This window comes from Chroicocephalus ridibundus, chromosome 8, assembly GCF_963924245.1.
Source record: "Chroicocephalus ridibundus chromosome 8, bChrRid1.1, whole genome shotgun sequence".
In the NCBI taxonomy this organism is placed as follows: domain Eukaryota; kingdom Metazoa; phylum Chordata; class Aves; order Charadriiformes; family Laridae; genus Chroicocephalus; species Chroicocephalus ridibundus.
In genome coordinates, this window is record NC_086291.1 from 49,197,983 (window position 1) to 49,216,053 (window position 18,071).

The 18,071-nt window shown below is 42.6% G+C and overlaps 1 protein-coding gene across 1 annotated transcript; it reads right to left on the reverse strand.

The window, feature by feature from the left end:
* Positions 1 to 11,599: 11,599 nt before the first annotated feature.
* Positions 11,600 to 17,664, reverse strand: LOC134519159 (interleukin-9 receptor-like). Its single transcript, XM_063342904.1, has 8 exons — positions 17,586 to 17,664; positions 17,095 to 17,203; positions 15,471 to 15,664; positions 14,661 to 14,797; positions 14,160 to 14,334; positions 13,805 to 13,919; positions 12,645 to 12,729; positions 11,600 to 12,151 (listed from the first exon to the last, which is right to left on the reverse strand). The coding sequence occupies exons 1-8, from the start codon at positions 17,662 to 17,664 to the stop codon at positions 11,600 to 11,602; spliced, it is 1,446 nt and encodes a 481-aa protein (XP_063198974.1).
* Positions 17,665 to 18,071: the final 407 nt, after the last annotated feature.

The following is an 18,071-nucleotide window of genomic DNA, read 5'->3' on the forward strand; positions in this document are numbered from 1 at the left end:
GCCCCGCCCGCTTCCGCCCTCACCCAGCGCGGCCTCCACCCTGCGCTCACATCCGGGTGCGTGCCACGACGCGAGAGCGCTGGGGGGAGCGGCGGCGTGCTGACGTCAGGGAGGGGGCGGGCGGTGGCGGGGCGGCGCCGCGGGCTGTTTGTGGGCGAAGGGCCGTCCCGCTGCCCGCGCCTCGCCCTGTGAAGGCCCCTCACGCTGTGAAGGGCCGCTGAGGGCACCGCGTCCCCCTTACAGCCGGGGGCTCTAGCGCGTCATAAATGCAATTTCAGCACAGGTGCTTGCTCCTAAAAATCGGCCTTGTCTGCGGAAAACGCATTCCCTGTGCCCCGTGAACGTGAATTCACCAATTCCGACAGAGAGTTTTCATGGCAGGGTTTTCCTTTGTGATCCGGGAGCTGAGTGATTTTACCCCTTGTAATAAACGTTCTCTCCGGTGTGTGTGGAGGAAGCGCGTTCCTACCCACCGGCGCTCACAGCTGCTGGAAGTGCCTCAGCCGGGTCCAGCCAGGATCACAGGCGCCAGGGGAGCCCTGCGCTGCTTGTGCGCAACACTTCGCAGCAAACCATTGGAATTTGTAAGGGATTATTGGATTGTGAGGCATTACCCAAAAGGATGATGCAGGGAAGGACCATCTAGTTCACTGAACTACACCAGTATCTACAAGATACAGATACTTGGCTTCAAATGGGGGACGGGGTAGAGGGCCAGGGCGGCCGCAGTGTCCCAGAAGTGACCTACTTTCTTTAGAAAGATTTTTGCAATAGCTAGCCTAAGTAAATTTTCTATATGATGAATTTCTTTTCCTTTTCGTCAGCAGACAAGTAGAACACCTGATCATAATCTTCTAATAGGTTGGGCACATGTATGCGTGATGGGGGTGTATGCATGTTTTTTTGTTCTAAATATACCGTCACTCTTTTTCAGATTTTATCCAAATTTGTGGCCTTTCTCATGGGCAGTGTTTTCTTCCCCGGATTCTTTCCAACTGATGTTCTGTGATTTACATCTTCCTGAAGGTATCGTGCCTAGAATGGATATAATATTCAACTGCAGCCCGGTCTCATTTGTTACAAGGAGGATGAACTAAGTACTTGCTACCATTCTCAAATTACATGTCTCTTATTATGTGCTATAACACTATTTGTCTGTTTGCAGTAACATATCACGGTTATTCATTATTTATATTATGGTACACTGCAGCTCTCACATCCTATTTCAATATATTGCTAGTAACCTATGATTTCCCAGTTTATATTACATTTGCTTTCTCTTTCAAAGTCTGCACTTCATGGAATTAGTGTTATTTAAACTATATTTAAAAATTGTCAAAATAATTTTTTTTCTCCCAAAATGACTAAAATCCTTCCCAGAACAACATGCCCACTTTCTATTTCGTCACCAAAATTAATGAAAATATTGAATCGGACCAAGATTGAGCCAGGATAGACTCCTGGAATACCACTTGAAATGCTGTTTCAGTTTAATGGGGAATGATTAATGATGAGACTCAAATGCATTTTTCAAAAAGTATAATTATTCATTCCTAAGTCTAGGTGGTATCATTTAGGCCAACTAGCTTCCTTAGTGTTCCTTTAAAATTGAACAGTGTCAAAAATCTTACCAAAGTCAAATAATATAATGCTTCTTCGCCATCATCAGTAAGTAAACTTTCTTGTCAAAGACAGAAGTTGATTAATCAATTTATATTGTTTCTCTCTTTTTAATCCTCTAGATATTTAAAAAAAAAAAATATTAGTAATTTATTCCAGACTCCTTTAAAGAATTAAATGAGGCTAGTTGGTTTATCATTATTTTGGGCCCTATTTTCCCTACATTTAAAGATGAGACTGTTTATCTTCCAAAAGTCCTCTAGATTTCTTGTTCTGCATGGCTTCTTAGAAATAACTTTCAATACTGCAGAGACTGCTTCAGGTAGTTATTTATGGTTTGCTTGGTTTTTTTTGTTTTTGAAAAAAAATATTAGGGCCTGCAAAATTTAACACACCAGTTAAGGGGCTTAAACTCAAATTTTGTGTGTGCTGCTATCATCTTGTTAAAATGAATCTTCATTGTTAAATTATATTGTTCTACTGAAACAAAAAGTGGGTGCTGTATCCTTCAGTCCATTACAGCTCATCTATTATTCACTCCCTTTCCTGCTCAGTAATGGGCCTCTACTCTCCCTTTTTCCTCAAACTGGTGACAAACTCGTAAATTTTGTTGCCCCTTTTTCTATTTAATTTTAGTTTCTCAGTTTGTTTTCAACTAAGAGACACAAATATATACTGTGCGAGTTTTCCAGCAGGTCTGGTACCCTAAACTCTGCAAGGTGAAGCCATTGGACTCTGCAGCGCTGTCTTCATCTCAAAGGATGACACATCAAGGCTTCTCTTTACAGCATCAATGAACGCTTTCCGTGCTGAAAGGCTTTAATTGATATCATATACTGGTCTTTCATGAAATGGCTTTAGATGCTGCTGTGTGCTTTACTACCTCCGTTCTGATGGCACCATTCTTTGTTTTTCTGTAAAGGAAAATGCTACAGTTTGCCTGGTGTTAAGAAGCAGAACCTAGCAAATTGCCCATGGTGATGCTGTTGCCGGATTTGTGTTTGCCTCGGCTCCTACGTGGGGAGATACATGTATAGTCTGTATGGCTGATCAACAGCCCAGATAAGCAGGGACACAAATGAGTCAGAATATCATGTCTGCCTAAGTTAGCACTACTGGAATAGGAAGTGAGTCTTGACGCATGCAGCTTAATTGAGTAGTCACGTAATATTATTATGAGTCTGCCCTTCATTCCTTCCTTCTTACACTTCCGGCTGTGTAACATTTGAAATATCTGTAGACTTTGCTCTGTGCGATCCGTAAGTTTTACTAGTTCTGTGATGAGCCTGATACTTTTTGAGCCTTATAAAATTATGCAAGGACATAAACAAACAAAAATCTGACTGTGTGGACCATTATGATGCTGTCTAGTTATAGAACCAAAACTGTGAACAGATGAGAGAAAAATTTTGCCAGATCTGGAAGAACTAGAGCAACAAAACATTCAGTAGCCACAAACACTGATACAGCATTCATGCCCTAAGCTACACAAAAGTTTTTTTGGTACTTGGCAGAGTTTCTCCTACTTTCCTTACCATAATTCAGCATTGATGTTTTCCCAGAAGTCTTTATTTTCCACAATCCCAGTTTATTTAGCAAATTTAAAAAATAATACTACAAATGTTCTGCCTACCCTTTCTTGATAAGATGATGTTATGCTTTTGCCTACTAAATTTACAAGTATCATCCTACTCTGCAAGGTTATATGACCTCAACAGCATCATTCAGAAAATGTCTTTGTAATTTTCCAAGAAGCAAATTCAAGTGCAAATAGATTCCTCTGCAGTCCTGGGTGCTAACCTTCTCCTGTCACATGACCTCTACATTGAGACAGTTTGGAAGAAGCCTGCTCTAGTTTTAGGTGTGCCCAAACCATTACTCCTGTCAAAAAAGTAAACTGGTGCTTTACAGCTGCAGTTAATTTCTGCTGTAGCATTTTTGTGATGTGCTGCATGTGTTTGCATTTCACAGTGCAAGCAGTAGAAGCTGTGGAGGCCGTGTTAACAGAAAATCTCTCTACTACTTTTTGAATGTAATTTTATTTCAAGAAAAAACATCTTTGGAATAGACATCTATATCATTATATGGATGCAGCAATCCATATGAAGAGAATTAAAATAGGAGGGTGGTTCTATACAAAGGCGGGGGAAAAAATGAAGTCAACAGAAGTAACAGCAGTAGTATAAATGTAGTTCACAGAGCAGGGGTAACAGACTTAGCCTTTCACCAGTAACAGAAGAGAGAACTCTTTGGCACTTGTAAAATCTAGACAATTAAATTAGGTATCTAAAATACCTTTCCCTTGCTGTCTCTGACCGTAGAGATCCTATTTTAAGCATAATTTAAATCCCATTTCCATGGTCCCCAAACGTGAATGTGGAGATAGAATTCTCTTCATACACTGATACACATTCTGAAGCTGCTTAGATGTTTTGCTCCAGCTACTGTTAGTAAAAAATGTTTCAAGAACCTCGTTTCTGTGTTTGATCAGGAGCATTAATCTATGGTAAATCTACTTTTAATCAATTTATGGAAGACATGTTCTCTAGGTCTTTCTGAACTACCTATTTAGTATATGGTGGCTTGTGATTAAGTTGGAGTTTACGCAATACCACATTTAAACTTCTAAACCTGTCATTCTAAGTAGCTCTACCCCTTTGTATTTCTTACCAGTGTGTAGAAGCAGTCACACCTCTTCCCTTCCAGTTCCTGTTGCAGCCTTACTTAACTTCCTGAACGTGGTTGACCAGATTTTTTGAATACACAGCACTGCAGAAAGATACAGCTATAAGGAAGAACGCCTTTCCTGAAAGAAATAACGTGTTGTCTTGGGTGAAATAGTTTACTGCAGTATTCAGAGAGGTGAATTGCAGTGGTAATTCTTTAAAGAATTGTGCGTATCTTTGCTATCTACCCGGTGACAGGCATTTAATTACCAAGTTGAGGGAAAAGGTAGAAGTAATTTAGTAGATTAGAGTGGACCAGCAAAAGCGTTTTAGGAGCGCCGGTGGGATCTCGGTGTTGCGCTGTACAGGCAGGAGGCGTGCGGGCAGGGCCTCTCCCAGCAGATGGCGCCGGCGTGCTGCGGGACCGGCAGGTGCCGCCCGGGCACCGGCCCCGAGCCGGGAGCGACTTGCGGGAGTGGCTGGAGAGCTGCTCGGCAGAAAAGGACCTGGGGGGTGTTGGTTGACAGCCGGCTGAATACGAGCCAGCAGTGTGCCCAGGTGGCCGAGAAGGCCAATAGCATCCTGGCTTGTATCAGACATAGCGTGGCCAGCAGGACTAGGGAAGTGACCGTCCCCCTGTACTCGGCGCTGGAGAGGCTCCACCCCGAGTACTGTGTTCAGTTTTGGGCCCCTCACTGCAAGAAAGGCATTGATGTGCTGGAGCGTGTCCAGAGAAGGGGAGCAAAGCTGATGAGGGGTCTAGAGACCAGTTGTATGAGGAGCGGCTGAGGGACCTGGGGTTGTTCGTCCTGGAGAAAAGGGGGCTGAGGGGAGACCTTATCACTCTCTACAACTACCTCAGTCCCATTTCCCAGGTGACAAATGATAGGACAAGAGGAAATGGCCTCAAGTTGCACCAAGGGAGGTTTAGATTGGATATTAGGAAAAATTTCTTCACCAAAAGGCTTGTCAAGCATTGGAACAGGTTACACAGGGAAGTGGTTGAGTTGCTGACCCGGGAGATATTTAAAAGACCTGTGGATCTAGTACTGAGGGATGTGGTTTAGTGGTGGACTTGTCAGTGCTAGATTAACAGTTGTACTTGATGATCTTAAAGGTCTCTTCCAACTAAAATGATTTTCTCTATTCTATCAGAGACCAGGCTGCCCTTGGCAGTGGGGCAGGCAGCCAGGCAACCCCAGCGTGGACAGTCTCTCACCACCCTCAGGGCAGTTCTGCAGTGTCTGAAGGAAGTTATTAGCAGAGCCCAGTGCTGGTAACAAGATTCATTGACCCTCCAGACAAGCTGAAGTGATGAACTACGTCCAGGGTCCAACCAGGAAGTCCAGGAGCAGCAAGGATGCAGGTGGGCCTGAAGACAAAGCTCTAACATAGGTCTGAGACCTCTCTAGGAGGTAGAGCTGGAAACAAAGCTACAACATAGGTCCAGGGTCCATCCAGGAGTCAGGGACAGAGAGAGGACTGGAGACAACCTACAACCTCCACCCAAGGGGTCCATCCAAAATATAACCTACCTAAAGCTTAGGTCCAGAGGCCATCCAGGAAATGACACAGAGACAGAACTGAAGACAAATCATGTCACTCAGGCCTACATGGAGGTTAAATGGAGCTCCCAGGCTCTGGGCAGAGGATGTGGGTGGAAGTCCCAGGTGAGACTGGTCAGGCCAATTAAAGCCTATTGGCGCACTTTAGGCCATGACAGATGACACACAACAATTCTCTTTACAGAGACTTTTATTCCAGCTGTGTTCTAACTTAAGTCTCTGAATCATATGGCTATGGAAAGCATTTCTGTAACTGACTGTACAAGTGTGAAATCACATGTAGCTCTCTGGGTATTAGACACAGAGATATAAATTAATTTTTAATACATAGTTTGCAAATGCAAGCAACTGCATTGCAGCAATGGGAAAACTTTGACTATAACAAATGTCAGAAGATCTGAGACAGGCATATTATAAACAAACCCTAGACTTTTCCTCAGTTCACGTACACAAGTTCCATTCAGATTGGCAGGTGACTTCCATGTCACTAGCCCCAGAAGTATCGCTCAGCTGACTGCATTTATTTGCTCAGAGCAGGTCCAAGGTTTCCCCACCAAGGAAGAATGCATCCTGTCTTCTCCCTCCCACAGAATGCTTATTAAATCACTAACTACATCCTTATCTCCAGCAGACAAAAAAATCTCAGTTTAGTGGTAGCAGCAGTGCAGATTTTAGGGCACAAAGTTAAGGGAAGGTGACGGGAGGGATCACTAGTCTTTAAATGGCATATGTGATCTTTAAGTGTATAAAGGAGAAACCGGTATTAGGAGTCAAAAGGTTGTATTGCCTATGTGTTTTGCACTGGTGCGCGTCCTGCTGCAACATGTTGAGCTATGGGAACCACTGTGCAAGCTGTTGAAAACCGTGATCCCATTATAAAGATGGGGTAGCCAGTTCTGCACACCAAAACTGCGTGAGGTGTGCTACTGCTTTATGTGAAAGCATTCTTAATTTTTTTTTCTCTAGTACTGTGAATCTCATTCTGCATACATCTATTGTCTGGTTTTGAATGTAAAAGTATTTTACGAAAAAGTTTTCACTGAGCTGTCCACATCAATGCCATGATTTCTTTCTTAAACTAGTGCTTTATTTAGACTTGCTTATGGCTTTTAACTTTTTCATCATTTGGCACACCAATGATCTGTTAGAAAAAAATAACACGACAACTCATTACTTGTGTTTAGACTCGAATGACTGTTACTGCTGTGCTCTCGCACTGTTTATTCATGTGAATCAGCTTAGCTCAAAAAGCCATATTGTGTTGGGCCTGCAGTACCGTATGAGTATAAATATACTACTTCTAGACAGGGGGAAATACCGCATGATACTGGGCCATTGTACGTGCACATGATATCTAGAGCTGCTGCTGTCACAGCAGTTTCTGTGCTGCACTCCGATATGCACTGAAGATAGGAAGTGTGTTGACCAAATCAATCTGTTCACCAGACCTAAAATGATAAGATTTGACGCTGGGATTTCAGATTTTGTCAATTGACTTGGGTCCATGAGCATCAAGGAAGATGCAATCCAAGTGCTGTAGTTTTATGTTGCAACTTAATCCTTGGCTTGCATGTTGTTGAAAACAAACAAACAAACCCCCTTGTGTTCATTCCCTTTCCTAGCATAAAAAGAACATCCTCTCTTCTTTTCCAGTTATGATCACCAGTACCTAAATATCTATGTCGTCAAATATTATAGTTCTTGCTTTAGAACTGATAGTTTAGATCTCTGTACTCGATTAGCGCCTCTATCTTCAGAATTGGTGTGCCTCCGGCAAGAACAGATCTGCAGATTAGATTAAGTTGCTGAAGATTAAACAGACTATTTTTAATTTTTGGTGTTTTTACTGGCTCGGTGAGTGAACACGTGGATGGCTCTGTGAAAGAGCATACACTCTGCTGAGGGATGCTGGGAGATTCATGCTTGTCCGGAAAGGCCTGCGGTGATAGAGACTTCTGCAGCACAGGATTCATGACTCACAGGAGCACAGCAATACAGAAAAGATGGAGTGATAGGGCTGTGAAGCTGGAACTGAGAGAGTTCACATTGGGCAGTTTGTAAGATGGTGCTGCTCCAAGTCTAACCAACATTCTCTGTCCTTTGTTTACACAATGATCAAATTCAACAAAAGTAAACTAAAAAGAGTAAGCTTGTTTCTCTTGTCTCTGGAATTACTCTCTTCCTATCTGCTTACTTAACTAGGAAAAGATTTATGGCTTTATTTGGCCATTGACTAATGGCAGTCTCAGGAAAAAACATTGCTTTCACAGGCTAAGCTTCTGCACCTTTGAGCAGGAATTTGCAGATCAATGATCTTAAGCCCTGAAGCTCAGGGCTGCAGGGAGTGTTTCAGCATGCCAAACACCACTATTTGACACTTGGATTTTGCTTTGATGCATTAGAAGCCACTCTGTGGAGACAAGTCATCCTAACTGAGCGGGCACAACAGGTTGAATGCTGTGCCTTAATGTTTGTGACTTGTTTGCTGCTCCTTCAAAATGCATTTGTGTTGGTGCTGTGATACCTATACTGTTGAGAAACATGCAATCTGATCTTCTTAGCCCTCTTGAAATGAGCGTGCAGATGACTAAACAGCAGAAAGTCTGATGGAGATACAGCTTCTATCACTCATTACTGGGAACACCAGTACTTCACCAGAGGTATAGCTATTAAGTGGGTACTCGCAGAACTATGCTAGTGCTCACATGCTAGACACCATGGGATAGCTCACCGTGCTGGTCCACCTTGGCTTTATGAGCTGTAAAATACATCTTCACTCAGGAGCAGCCTCATCCCTTTTTCTGTTGATAGTGGTAGCAGCAGCACTGCCTTAGTGCTTTGGTCTGCAAACTAGGGAAAGCATTTAGTTCTTCCCTCTTCTACTTCTTCTACAATGTTTTCAAACCAACTTTTACTAATGATTCGTATAGTCAATGTTCTCTAAACTAAAGTTCTTTCCAAAGCTGTCAGACTCTAACTTCTGAAAATTCAAAGTTTGCATTAATTCCTCTGCTTTATTTACTTCTGAATAATCACACAGCGTTAGTTCTTTTACTTCATTCCCTTTAAGAAAAAAAAAAAACAAAACCAACAACCAAAAAACAAACCCACAACTAAATCAAAATCTTTGTCATAGAACATTTTCATCTCCTTAGTGGCTTACAAGCATTACTTAACTATCTTCTGAAATCACTTCCTCTGGCAAAACTCAACAGGAAGAAAAGAGAGGGGAAAATACTGGCCACTTTGTTCTGGTTGCAGATGATATACGTAGCATGCATTTGGTAGTCCCAGGAAATGAAAGGCTTCAAAGGCTTGAGCAAAGACCCCGTTACGTCTCCTTATTAAATGGTAGTTCTCTATCTTCCACTGGAAGGATCTGTATCACACTTGAAGGCAAAACTCAGCCTTAGAATGGTTCAGAGATTCTGGGAGAAGCTGTGAATAACCACAGCTTGAACATAATACGAGTCTCAAACATGACACACAGACAAAAAAAAAAGAATAAAAAAAAACCAAAGAAAAAAACCAAAACAAAACCGCAAAGCAAAAGGACAGAAAAATGGGCTTTTATGCACTATTTTTCTAGAAAAATTGTATTTTTTTGTTGGCTGAATAAAAACAAGGCTTTGATTGTTCCAAAGACCTAATTGTGAAACCAAGGCATTTTGTTCTTTTTTTCTAAGCCACAACAACTAACATTTTCTGTGGTACCTTTCCTCTTTGCACTTTCCCCATTTTATAAGTAGCTTCATAAAAGCAGAAGCAGCTCAAAGTTGTTAGCATGTCACCTGGAGAACCGCTGGTGCTGCAATATCATTTTAGCCCCTTAACCATCAGCCTGTCATTATCTCCAGACTCAGTTCTTACAGTCATCCTGTCGTGGCCTGATGGACACAGGCAGCATCACCTTTGACTTTTAATTTCTCTCAAGTAATTTCCTACTACATTCAATCTCTATTTCCTTTTGCTTCTCTATCTCATTGAGTTTTGTGCTCTCTCTTCCATAGCCTGACCTGCTGCTCCTTACTCATACTTGAATGTGATTGTTCCCATTCTCCTTTTGCTAATATTACCAGTACAGAATACCTTGTTAACTAAACAAGATTTTGTGAAACTGGTTCAATTTCTATGCAGACATTCACAAGCAAGGGCTGTCAAGATCCGAGAGATTTAAGGTACAATTGATCTGACAATTTCAGGAAGCATCCCTCTGATTCTGAAGATTTGAAATTTGGGACACTACCTCAAGCCACACTAGGAGGTCTAAAAGTTTGGGAATCACCAAAATTATTCAGGCATGTGGTCTTGTTTTACAGACTTTCTTCTGAAGAGGAAATCCTAGCAACCATTAATGACAGTAACATCACATTCTTCTGCCATTAGATTGTAGTATAGTATAAAAAGCACCCTTGAATATAGTTTTTACAAGATAAAAAGCACGAAGGACCAGAAAGGGGATATTTTTTCAGACATCAGAAAAGCCTGTCGCTTACAACACTGAAAACAAATCACTGCTGGCACCTCCTGTGTCTGTCACACAATTTGGATGTGAACTTCGCGTTCTGTTGCTGCTTTTCTCCCAGATGAAGACTTTCCACAATAGCTTAGCACACATTCTTGGGGGAGAAGAGGGAGTGAACGAGCGGCTGTGTGGTTGTAGGTGGTGGCTGGGGTTAAACCACGACAGAAGGGAAGCGCTCCCAAAAGCACTCCCAAAGAAGAGAGATTGAATGTGTGAATGTACGTATGCATGTGCCAGCTAGTGTAGGTACATGCGGACACATCTCAGTATGCTTGCTAAAACTGTTGAGCCCTTTAAATCTAGGAGATGTAACTAAGAGTCCAGGAATCTGCTTGGTGATCATATATAGGATTTTCTGTGTCTAGGGCAGGAAGTAAACCTCCCGAGATTTGGCTCAAAAAGGCTGTGCCTGTTGAACAGATAGCCAAAGAACTCATCAGTTCTGGAAAAATAATAAAAGCCCTGGAGAGGCAGTGGGCCTGGCCTGTTTTGTGATTACATAAAGCTTGTTTGTGGTATTCTTGCATTTCACCTTTCTCCATTAGATCAGCCCAGCCACTTAACCTTGGATTAAATTTTTATTAAAATCAAAGCATTAGATGGGGCTTAGTTACTGGAAAATAAAAAGTTACAGCCATTCAGGATAATAAAGAACAATACCCACTGCTTAATTATCTTTAAATAGTGCAATTATAAATTCTGATGTAATCAGGAACCCTTTGAAGTCATCAATATCATATTAAGAAGCAAAAATTACCCTCTTTAACAAAAATTGTTTATCATGGTTTTATGAAGAATCGTACATAGTTTTAAAATAATGATGGAGTTTAAATCATGGTTCAGCACATTGCAAATATTGGTGCTTCTGAGAGGGACACAATTCCAATAGCTCTTCCGGAGGAAAAACAGCAGGTCTGCTGCTGCTTCCTTAGACTCGGGGGTTGCTGGCTGCTGCTGCTGCCAGGAGGTTAATTTAGGGAAGAGCATGGTCATGTGTCTCCTGAGACAACAGATGTTATTGGAGTCAGGCCTTGCCATGCCTGTAGGGGTTGTATTCGCTAGCCAGAGGAGTTGGTCACAATCTTCTTTTGAAGTCCAGAAACTGAGGATTTACCTAAACATGATACATTTGCAGTTGTCTGCACAGTCATCATTTAAGCCACTTGGGAAGACAGTGTTGGGAGGTGAGAGGACGGCACAAAGATCTTTGTAGGCAGTATTCCTCAGGAAAGGTCACTCTGATCACTCTGATGTTTGACAAGACTATTACCGTTGGAGGGCTCCAGTAGTTCAGCAGGAATCAAACCTCCTGTGGTATCATTGTCACACAATGTACAATAGTCACTGCTGCTGAAGGACACATTTGCTATCTCAAAAGATTCCTGAAGCATAAGGAAGTCACCCTTCCCATGCTGTGAGTGAGAGGGATAATTCCTTTCCATGCTCGGGCTCTCGAGGTTGGCTTTAATTATTTCAGAGATTTTCAGGCCAACTCTATCAGCAGCATCGTTTTGTGCAAACAATAGGCCGAGCCTCACTTCTATCTCTTCCGCTCTTACATACCTGCTGGGGACATACTGCTGGCTTGGACCCGAGGCAAATACAAAGTTTTCTTCTGCAGAAACCAGATTTGTGCTTTCCAGAGGTTTCAAGGAGATCTGGGAAATCAGATCTTGAGCGTTTAGATCAGAAAGTCCATCTGCAGTCACTTTGTTTGAGTTGCTGGCCTCTTCTCTTCTGAGTTGGATACAAGCCTCATTAGGTTGAACCCAGTCCTAGTGGAAGGATCAATAAGTTCAGGACAGTTTGCTTAGAGTTGGAATCTGCAAAATAACTGTTCTTTCTGTATGGCTTTGGCACAATAATTCAGAGTTTTAGTGCAAATCTGCTGGGCAAAGTTAGAGTAATAGGGTAGAGAAGCTATCTGCTAATTTCACAAGAAATCTTCAAGACTTCATCTCCAGAATACACCACAAGCTGCTTGTATTGCTTTGCTTTTTGCTTTCGCAGGGTGCACCTTTCACATTCAGAGTGGACAGGAAGTGACTGACTGGAGAGGCTTTATTTCTAAGGGGAGAGAAGCTGGACAGAAGCTCTGGTGGTGTAGCTAGTATGTGGAGGCAGGAAACTGAGAAACTATAAACTCCCAGGAAGACCAGAACCATGTGTCAGTAACTCTGCTCAGGAGCTAGAATTATTAATCCCACAAAAAAACCCCTCCCCTCATGAAATGAGGGTCATAAGAAAGAAATGAAACTTATTTCTTACCTTAAAATTCCCATTGTGCAAATTATAGAGTGGCTGAAAGAAAGCAGCTGGTGTGGGAATGTTAAAACAGGAGAGGCTTTTTGCCCTGAAGTGAGAAAACAACTCTTAAAATAAAAGTAAAATCAGACAAGTTTTTTCTATTCTGTGTCAATGATGTACACACTGATTAGATGAAAGCCCCGCACTTACGTTAGAAAGATTGTATGAGAAGTCCATTTCATCTGACATCTCATGCAATTGTTGCTCTGCCTCCTGTGCATGCATTTAATGTTTCTAGCCTGAAGCGCAGTCTTAAAAGTTTCTGAGAAATGCTATATGCCACAAACTCAATACTAGTCTATTACTCATTATATGCGCTGAGCTATTTACGGATTTGTTTAGCAAGTTATTTGATCTAAACCACTGTTTCTGGAAGTGTTTTAGAGAGTTTTAGTTTCATTACATTTAGACAGACAAATTCTGCCAGTCATCCTAGACCCTTTATTAGAGTCTATCCTGTAAAAATATTTTATCATAGGTACATCGTGTATTCTGTTTCTCTAAGGCTGACATGTATATGGAGCATAATAATGTATGTCAAGGCAGAAAACGAAGAGGTAGGAGATGTACCTTTGCCCTGCCAGCATAAAAGATTGCAGAAGGTGGTTGCACCAAGGTTCTAGAGACGCTTTTTTTCTCAGTACAGCTTGGTCCCAGAACCTAAGAAACACTGAATTGGAGTCGGTGTTGTTTGCTTGTATTGGTATTTTACATACTGACTAATGCCAGGTATGTCACAAGTGGCTTAACATTGGCATCAGTATAACCACCTTTATGGATTGCTGTGTACTTGCACTTTTAATTTATCTACATGAAACTTAACAAAAAATTTCCATGCGCTTAAATTTCTTTAACTCCAAGAGACCCTCAACCTTGAGCTTTAGCTGAGTTTGGGTACCACAGAGGCACTTTGAACTCCTTAAGGATTGTGTAGTGGGTTAGTGGGTCATTAATTATCATCAGCCAAGGAACATGTCATGTCCCAAGATTATCAAAAGAGCTTTTGAAAACAATTGAGTCTGTGCAGCAGAAACAGGAAGCAAAAGGGACATAAAGGCACTTCATTTACCCTCTCCAGGCTATAAAGATCAAGGAGAACTTAATGAAAAATGATAACATACCTTGAAGAAAGCTTGCAGTTCCAAAATAAATAGAGTAGAGCACCAAAACTCAAAGGAATGAATAAGAACTGCATAGTTCTGGTATTTAGGATCTTTTCAGACAGTTTTGGTATACCTAGGAAAAGAATCAGCACAGATATAATTGATAGAGAGTCTGGAAGTCAAGCTAGAACCCCAAATAACCAAGCAATACAAATGAAACATCTGCTAAAGACCTCAAGGAAAGCAATTTGGCTATGAAAACTCGAAGGAAGCTAGTTCTGATTTGAAAAGCATAATTTTACCAGGTATCTTCCTTTTTTTGGAACATGGACGTGAAAAGACATGAATTAAAGTAAAACAATATTCTTTGTACCTGGTCTTTGAAACACTGTTGTCTGGCTCCACTCGCTCCACTGACTGTGGTACGAATCCTCATTTTCAGAAACTTTGCAGCGAAGTCGTGCAATGTAAGTGATGCCACTGCGAAGCTCTGTGGCTTCAATTTCTATCTGTGGCAGTGAACTGGATGGTGTCTTGTTCAATGCGGTCTGCAAAGTATTACAAAGAATTTCTGTTAACAAGGCTGGGCAAAGTCTTTTAAATACTCTTCTTCCCCCCCTGCCCTTTCCAAATCCTCTTTTCTTGGATGCAAGAGGGCCTGCACGATTATGGATGATTTCTGAATGCGGGGTTCAGGAGAATAAGATTCATTGATCTTCAGTATTGATGTTTATTATAAAAATCTTTTAGCCTTGATGTGGGAAACCAGAAAGGCCAGCTTAAAATAGTCAGCTGCCAGAAGGCCCTGAGCTGAGTGGCAAGGCCATTGTGCCCAAAGAGCAGGGCAGTATCAGTGTGTGCCTCATCCAGTTACCTCCCAGGACATGCTGTACTCCTTATACTGCAACTCATATTGAAGAATTTCAACGAGGTACCAAGGCACACTCCACCATATCTGACACTTGCTGGCAGTGACGTTGCTCTGGATGTTTGCAGGTGGATCAAGTTTTACTGCAAATAGAGAGGTAGGTTTTTTTCACAATATTTGGGACGTGAACACCACAGGAGACGCATGATACTAGGCTGACTAAAGTCTTGGAAGATAAAGCTGGGCCCTAAAGACTTGTGCTAAGACCAGCAGTAGACCAAATTAGCTTACAGAATAGCTACAGAACTGACATAAATTAATGATAACTCAAAAAGCCCCTGGGGATAGTCCTGCAAGCCAAGAACTACTCCGGATGTCACATTCTGCTCTTCCAACATACCACTAATATAGACAGGCTCTGAGATTTCAAATGTTTCTCTGAAGTACCAGGCCATGGGACATTGAATCAGATCCATTACTTTGATTTCTTGTGACTTAATTTCTTAGAAAAAAGCCCAACTATAGAGGAAGTCTAACTGTACATTATCCATGGCACAAGAAAACATGATGCAGATGAGAAGTATACTTGAAAGGTGCTCCAGAGCCAGCCCTCTCTGAAGTCCTGGAACAGTCAAAATGGAGAGAGACACTGGGACTGCATCCTTACTGATGAAGCCCACATAGCGCACTCTCCAGGGATGGGCAGTCTGACTTGTTTCCATTATTTTCACTTGCTGTCTTTGAGACAACCTTTGTTAGAGAGCATAGCAGACCAAAGCGGAGCCTCAGCCCACAGCTGCCCTGGTTCATACTTACTGTGCTTGCAGGGATTGTACTCTGGAAAGGTAATGTACGTGTGGTTACGTCCAAAGAAGTTGCCTTGGAGAGAGACTCTATAACCATCTGTTTCCAAGATCTGGCTGGCTAAATGGAGTGTGCAGTGGTACTGATTCTGCATGTTCTCCCTGGCAGTCAGTTTGCAGCTGGCATTGTGGCCCTTTGACCAGAGGCTAGAAGAATAAAAGGGCTGAAAGTTTCTTTTAAGTTACATGATGAAGTGCTTTTCAGTTTATGAAAGACGGGTGGCAGCTTAGCACAGCAGCGCGTTCTGGAAGAACATGAACCTCTAGCGCAGACAGCACAGAAAGCGACGGTAAAGCTGGCTGGATGGCAGGGCTGAAGAGGGAGGAAGGAGGCACCTTCATAACCTCACTGCTGAGAGCACCAAACCTCCCAGGAGCTGCACAGAGAGCCCAGTACCTGCCCCCTGCTCCCTCTGAAAGCGAGAGGGCTGCTGCGCGTTGCTGACGGGAAAGCAGCTGGTGTAGGGGGGTAGGAGTGGGTGGACAGTTAGTTACAACTGCTCAGCACAGAGCTAACAAGTTGTACATTAAAGCCTCTTTCGCTACAAACAAACCAGTACTGACAGCAAAACATGTCAGAGGTTGGTTTGTTGGTTGGGTGGGGGGTTTGTTTTGTTTTTTTTTATATTCGCAAGCTTCAGCACAGCGTAACAGGATGAATGGCAGAAAACATCATCTTGGGGAAGTAGCTCCAAAGAGCAGTCTTCTATTATTAAATTATCTAATATGGCCATTTATTAGCAAATTCTTCATGTTGCATGTGACCCCACAATAAACTGGGATACCATGGTTTATCAGCTTGGCATTTTTTCATAGATTTAAAATTCAGCATCATTAAGAGTGAGGCTATTTTTGACTTAACCTTACCAGAATATATGAGGCATCTAATATCAGTGGCTTACGCTCTTGTCATAGTTCACAAGTTTTTGGTAGTCAAGACAACATTATTACATTATCTAAACAAGTTCATCTCAAATTAGCATATCACAAATGCTTATTATCCTGTCACCTAGCAAACTATTCACCTGATTTCTTCTGTCAGAGGAAAAATTATTCACGTAATATTCTAAATCTGTTATTACAGCTTATAGCTCACTAGACTTTCAAAATCCTTTTGTGTATATGTATGAACTAATTGAGATTAAACCACTAGGGATTTAATTTCTAGGCAACAAAACAAGAAGTGATTAGAAATTAGAAATTAGTCTGCTTCACATGGGATGAGCTGTGGGAGTCACCGGATGATGGGGAGTAGAGGCTGGGATGGGAAAGCTCTCTGTGCTGAGGGACCCCTGCCAGAAGGGGACACTGGGCAGACGGGTGGACAGCCCTGAGCTGGAAGGGGATCATGCAGCCGTGTGTGCTGGACCTCTGCTGCACCCCCCGAGGCAGTGGGTACACAAAAGGGTGCTTCTGAGGCAGCCCAGGCATGGGGTGATGAGGTGGCAGAGCTCACTGTGCCACAGAGCTGTGGAGGGAGCAAAGCCCATGGACAAACCCCATCTCTGCTCCTCTGTGCCATCCTGCCCATGCCAGGGCTGGGGCTGCACCGACAGCTCTTGGTGTGCAGCTCTTACTTGGTGAAATGCAGGTGGAAAGGTCCATCGCCCATGGGCTCCTCCATTGTCCACACACATCTCACGGTATTCACGTAGTTATTCAGGCAGCTCAGGCTGCCAGGGAATTCTGCAGAGGAAGGAGACCAGAGCTGCATTTGTGTATCATCTGATGAGTCCTTCATAAGTACATCAAATGCATTACTTGCTAGAGCTTTCTTTACTGACACCTCATCTACCCTTCCTCATGATGTTCTTCCTCTCTTGTACCGCACTTCATTGCATGAGATGAGTGTAAGGTGTTAGGGTTGGGTAGTGGCTACATTTTCTCTGCTGCCCAGGATGAGCTCGGTTGCCTAGGCCTGGCATTGCCAGCCAGCTGTAGCAGTTCCTGGGACCTGGGAAAGGGCAGTCACAAGATCTTGTTTTGCATACTTTAGGGTCTGTGAATGAAAAATAAGCACATGCACATGCCTCTTCCCACAGTGGGCCCATTCTAGATCTCCTCTTACCTCTCCCTCTTCCTCCACCAAGGAGCAGCACAGCAGTAACGCACAGCTGGAGGCCAAGCTGCCACACATCTCCTCCCATTCCAGACACTATCTAAGATAGAACAATTGTTAGAAAAGTTTTGTCAGTATTTGTACCAGCAGGTTGAAGGTTTAACAGCATGCTTCTGCCAGCCCTGACACAAGCTGACCTTGACTCTGTCAGACAGGGCACCAACTCAGCTTCTCATTTCTTCTATAGAAGCTGTTCTTCTCATAGCCATAAATAGTACTTTGCACAGCAATCTAGAGCACCAGCTGCCTGAAAGGAAATCTTTAATTCCTGCTATTTGATCGGGGTGGTGGGGTGTTCCATCTTTTCTTCTTCCTGCATTTTTTGGCATCTGGTTTATGACAATTTAAAAGCAGCAGAGAGCCACAGTGGCTTGGAGCAAATGTTCATGTTTCCCTGTATCCTGTTTCTGACAATAACCAAAACCAGATGCTTAG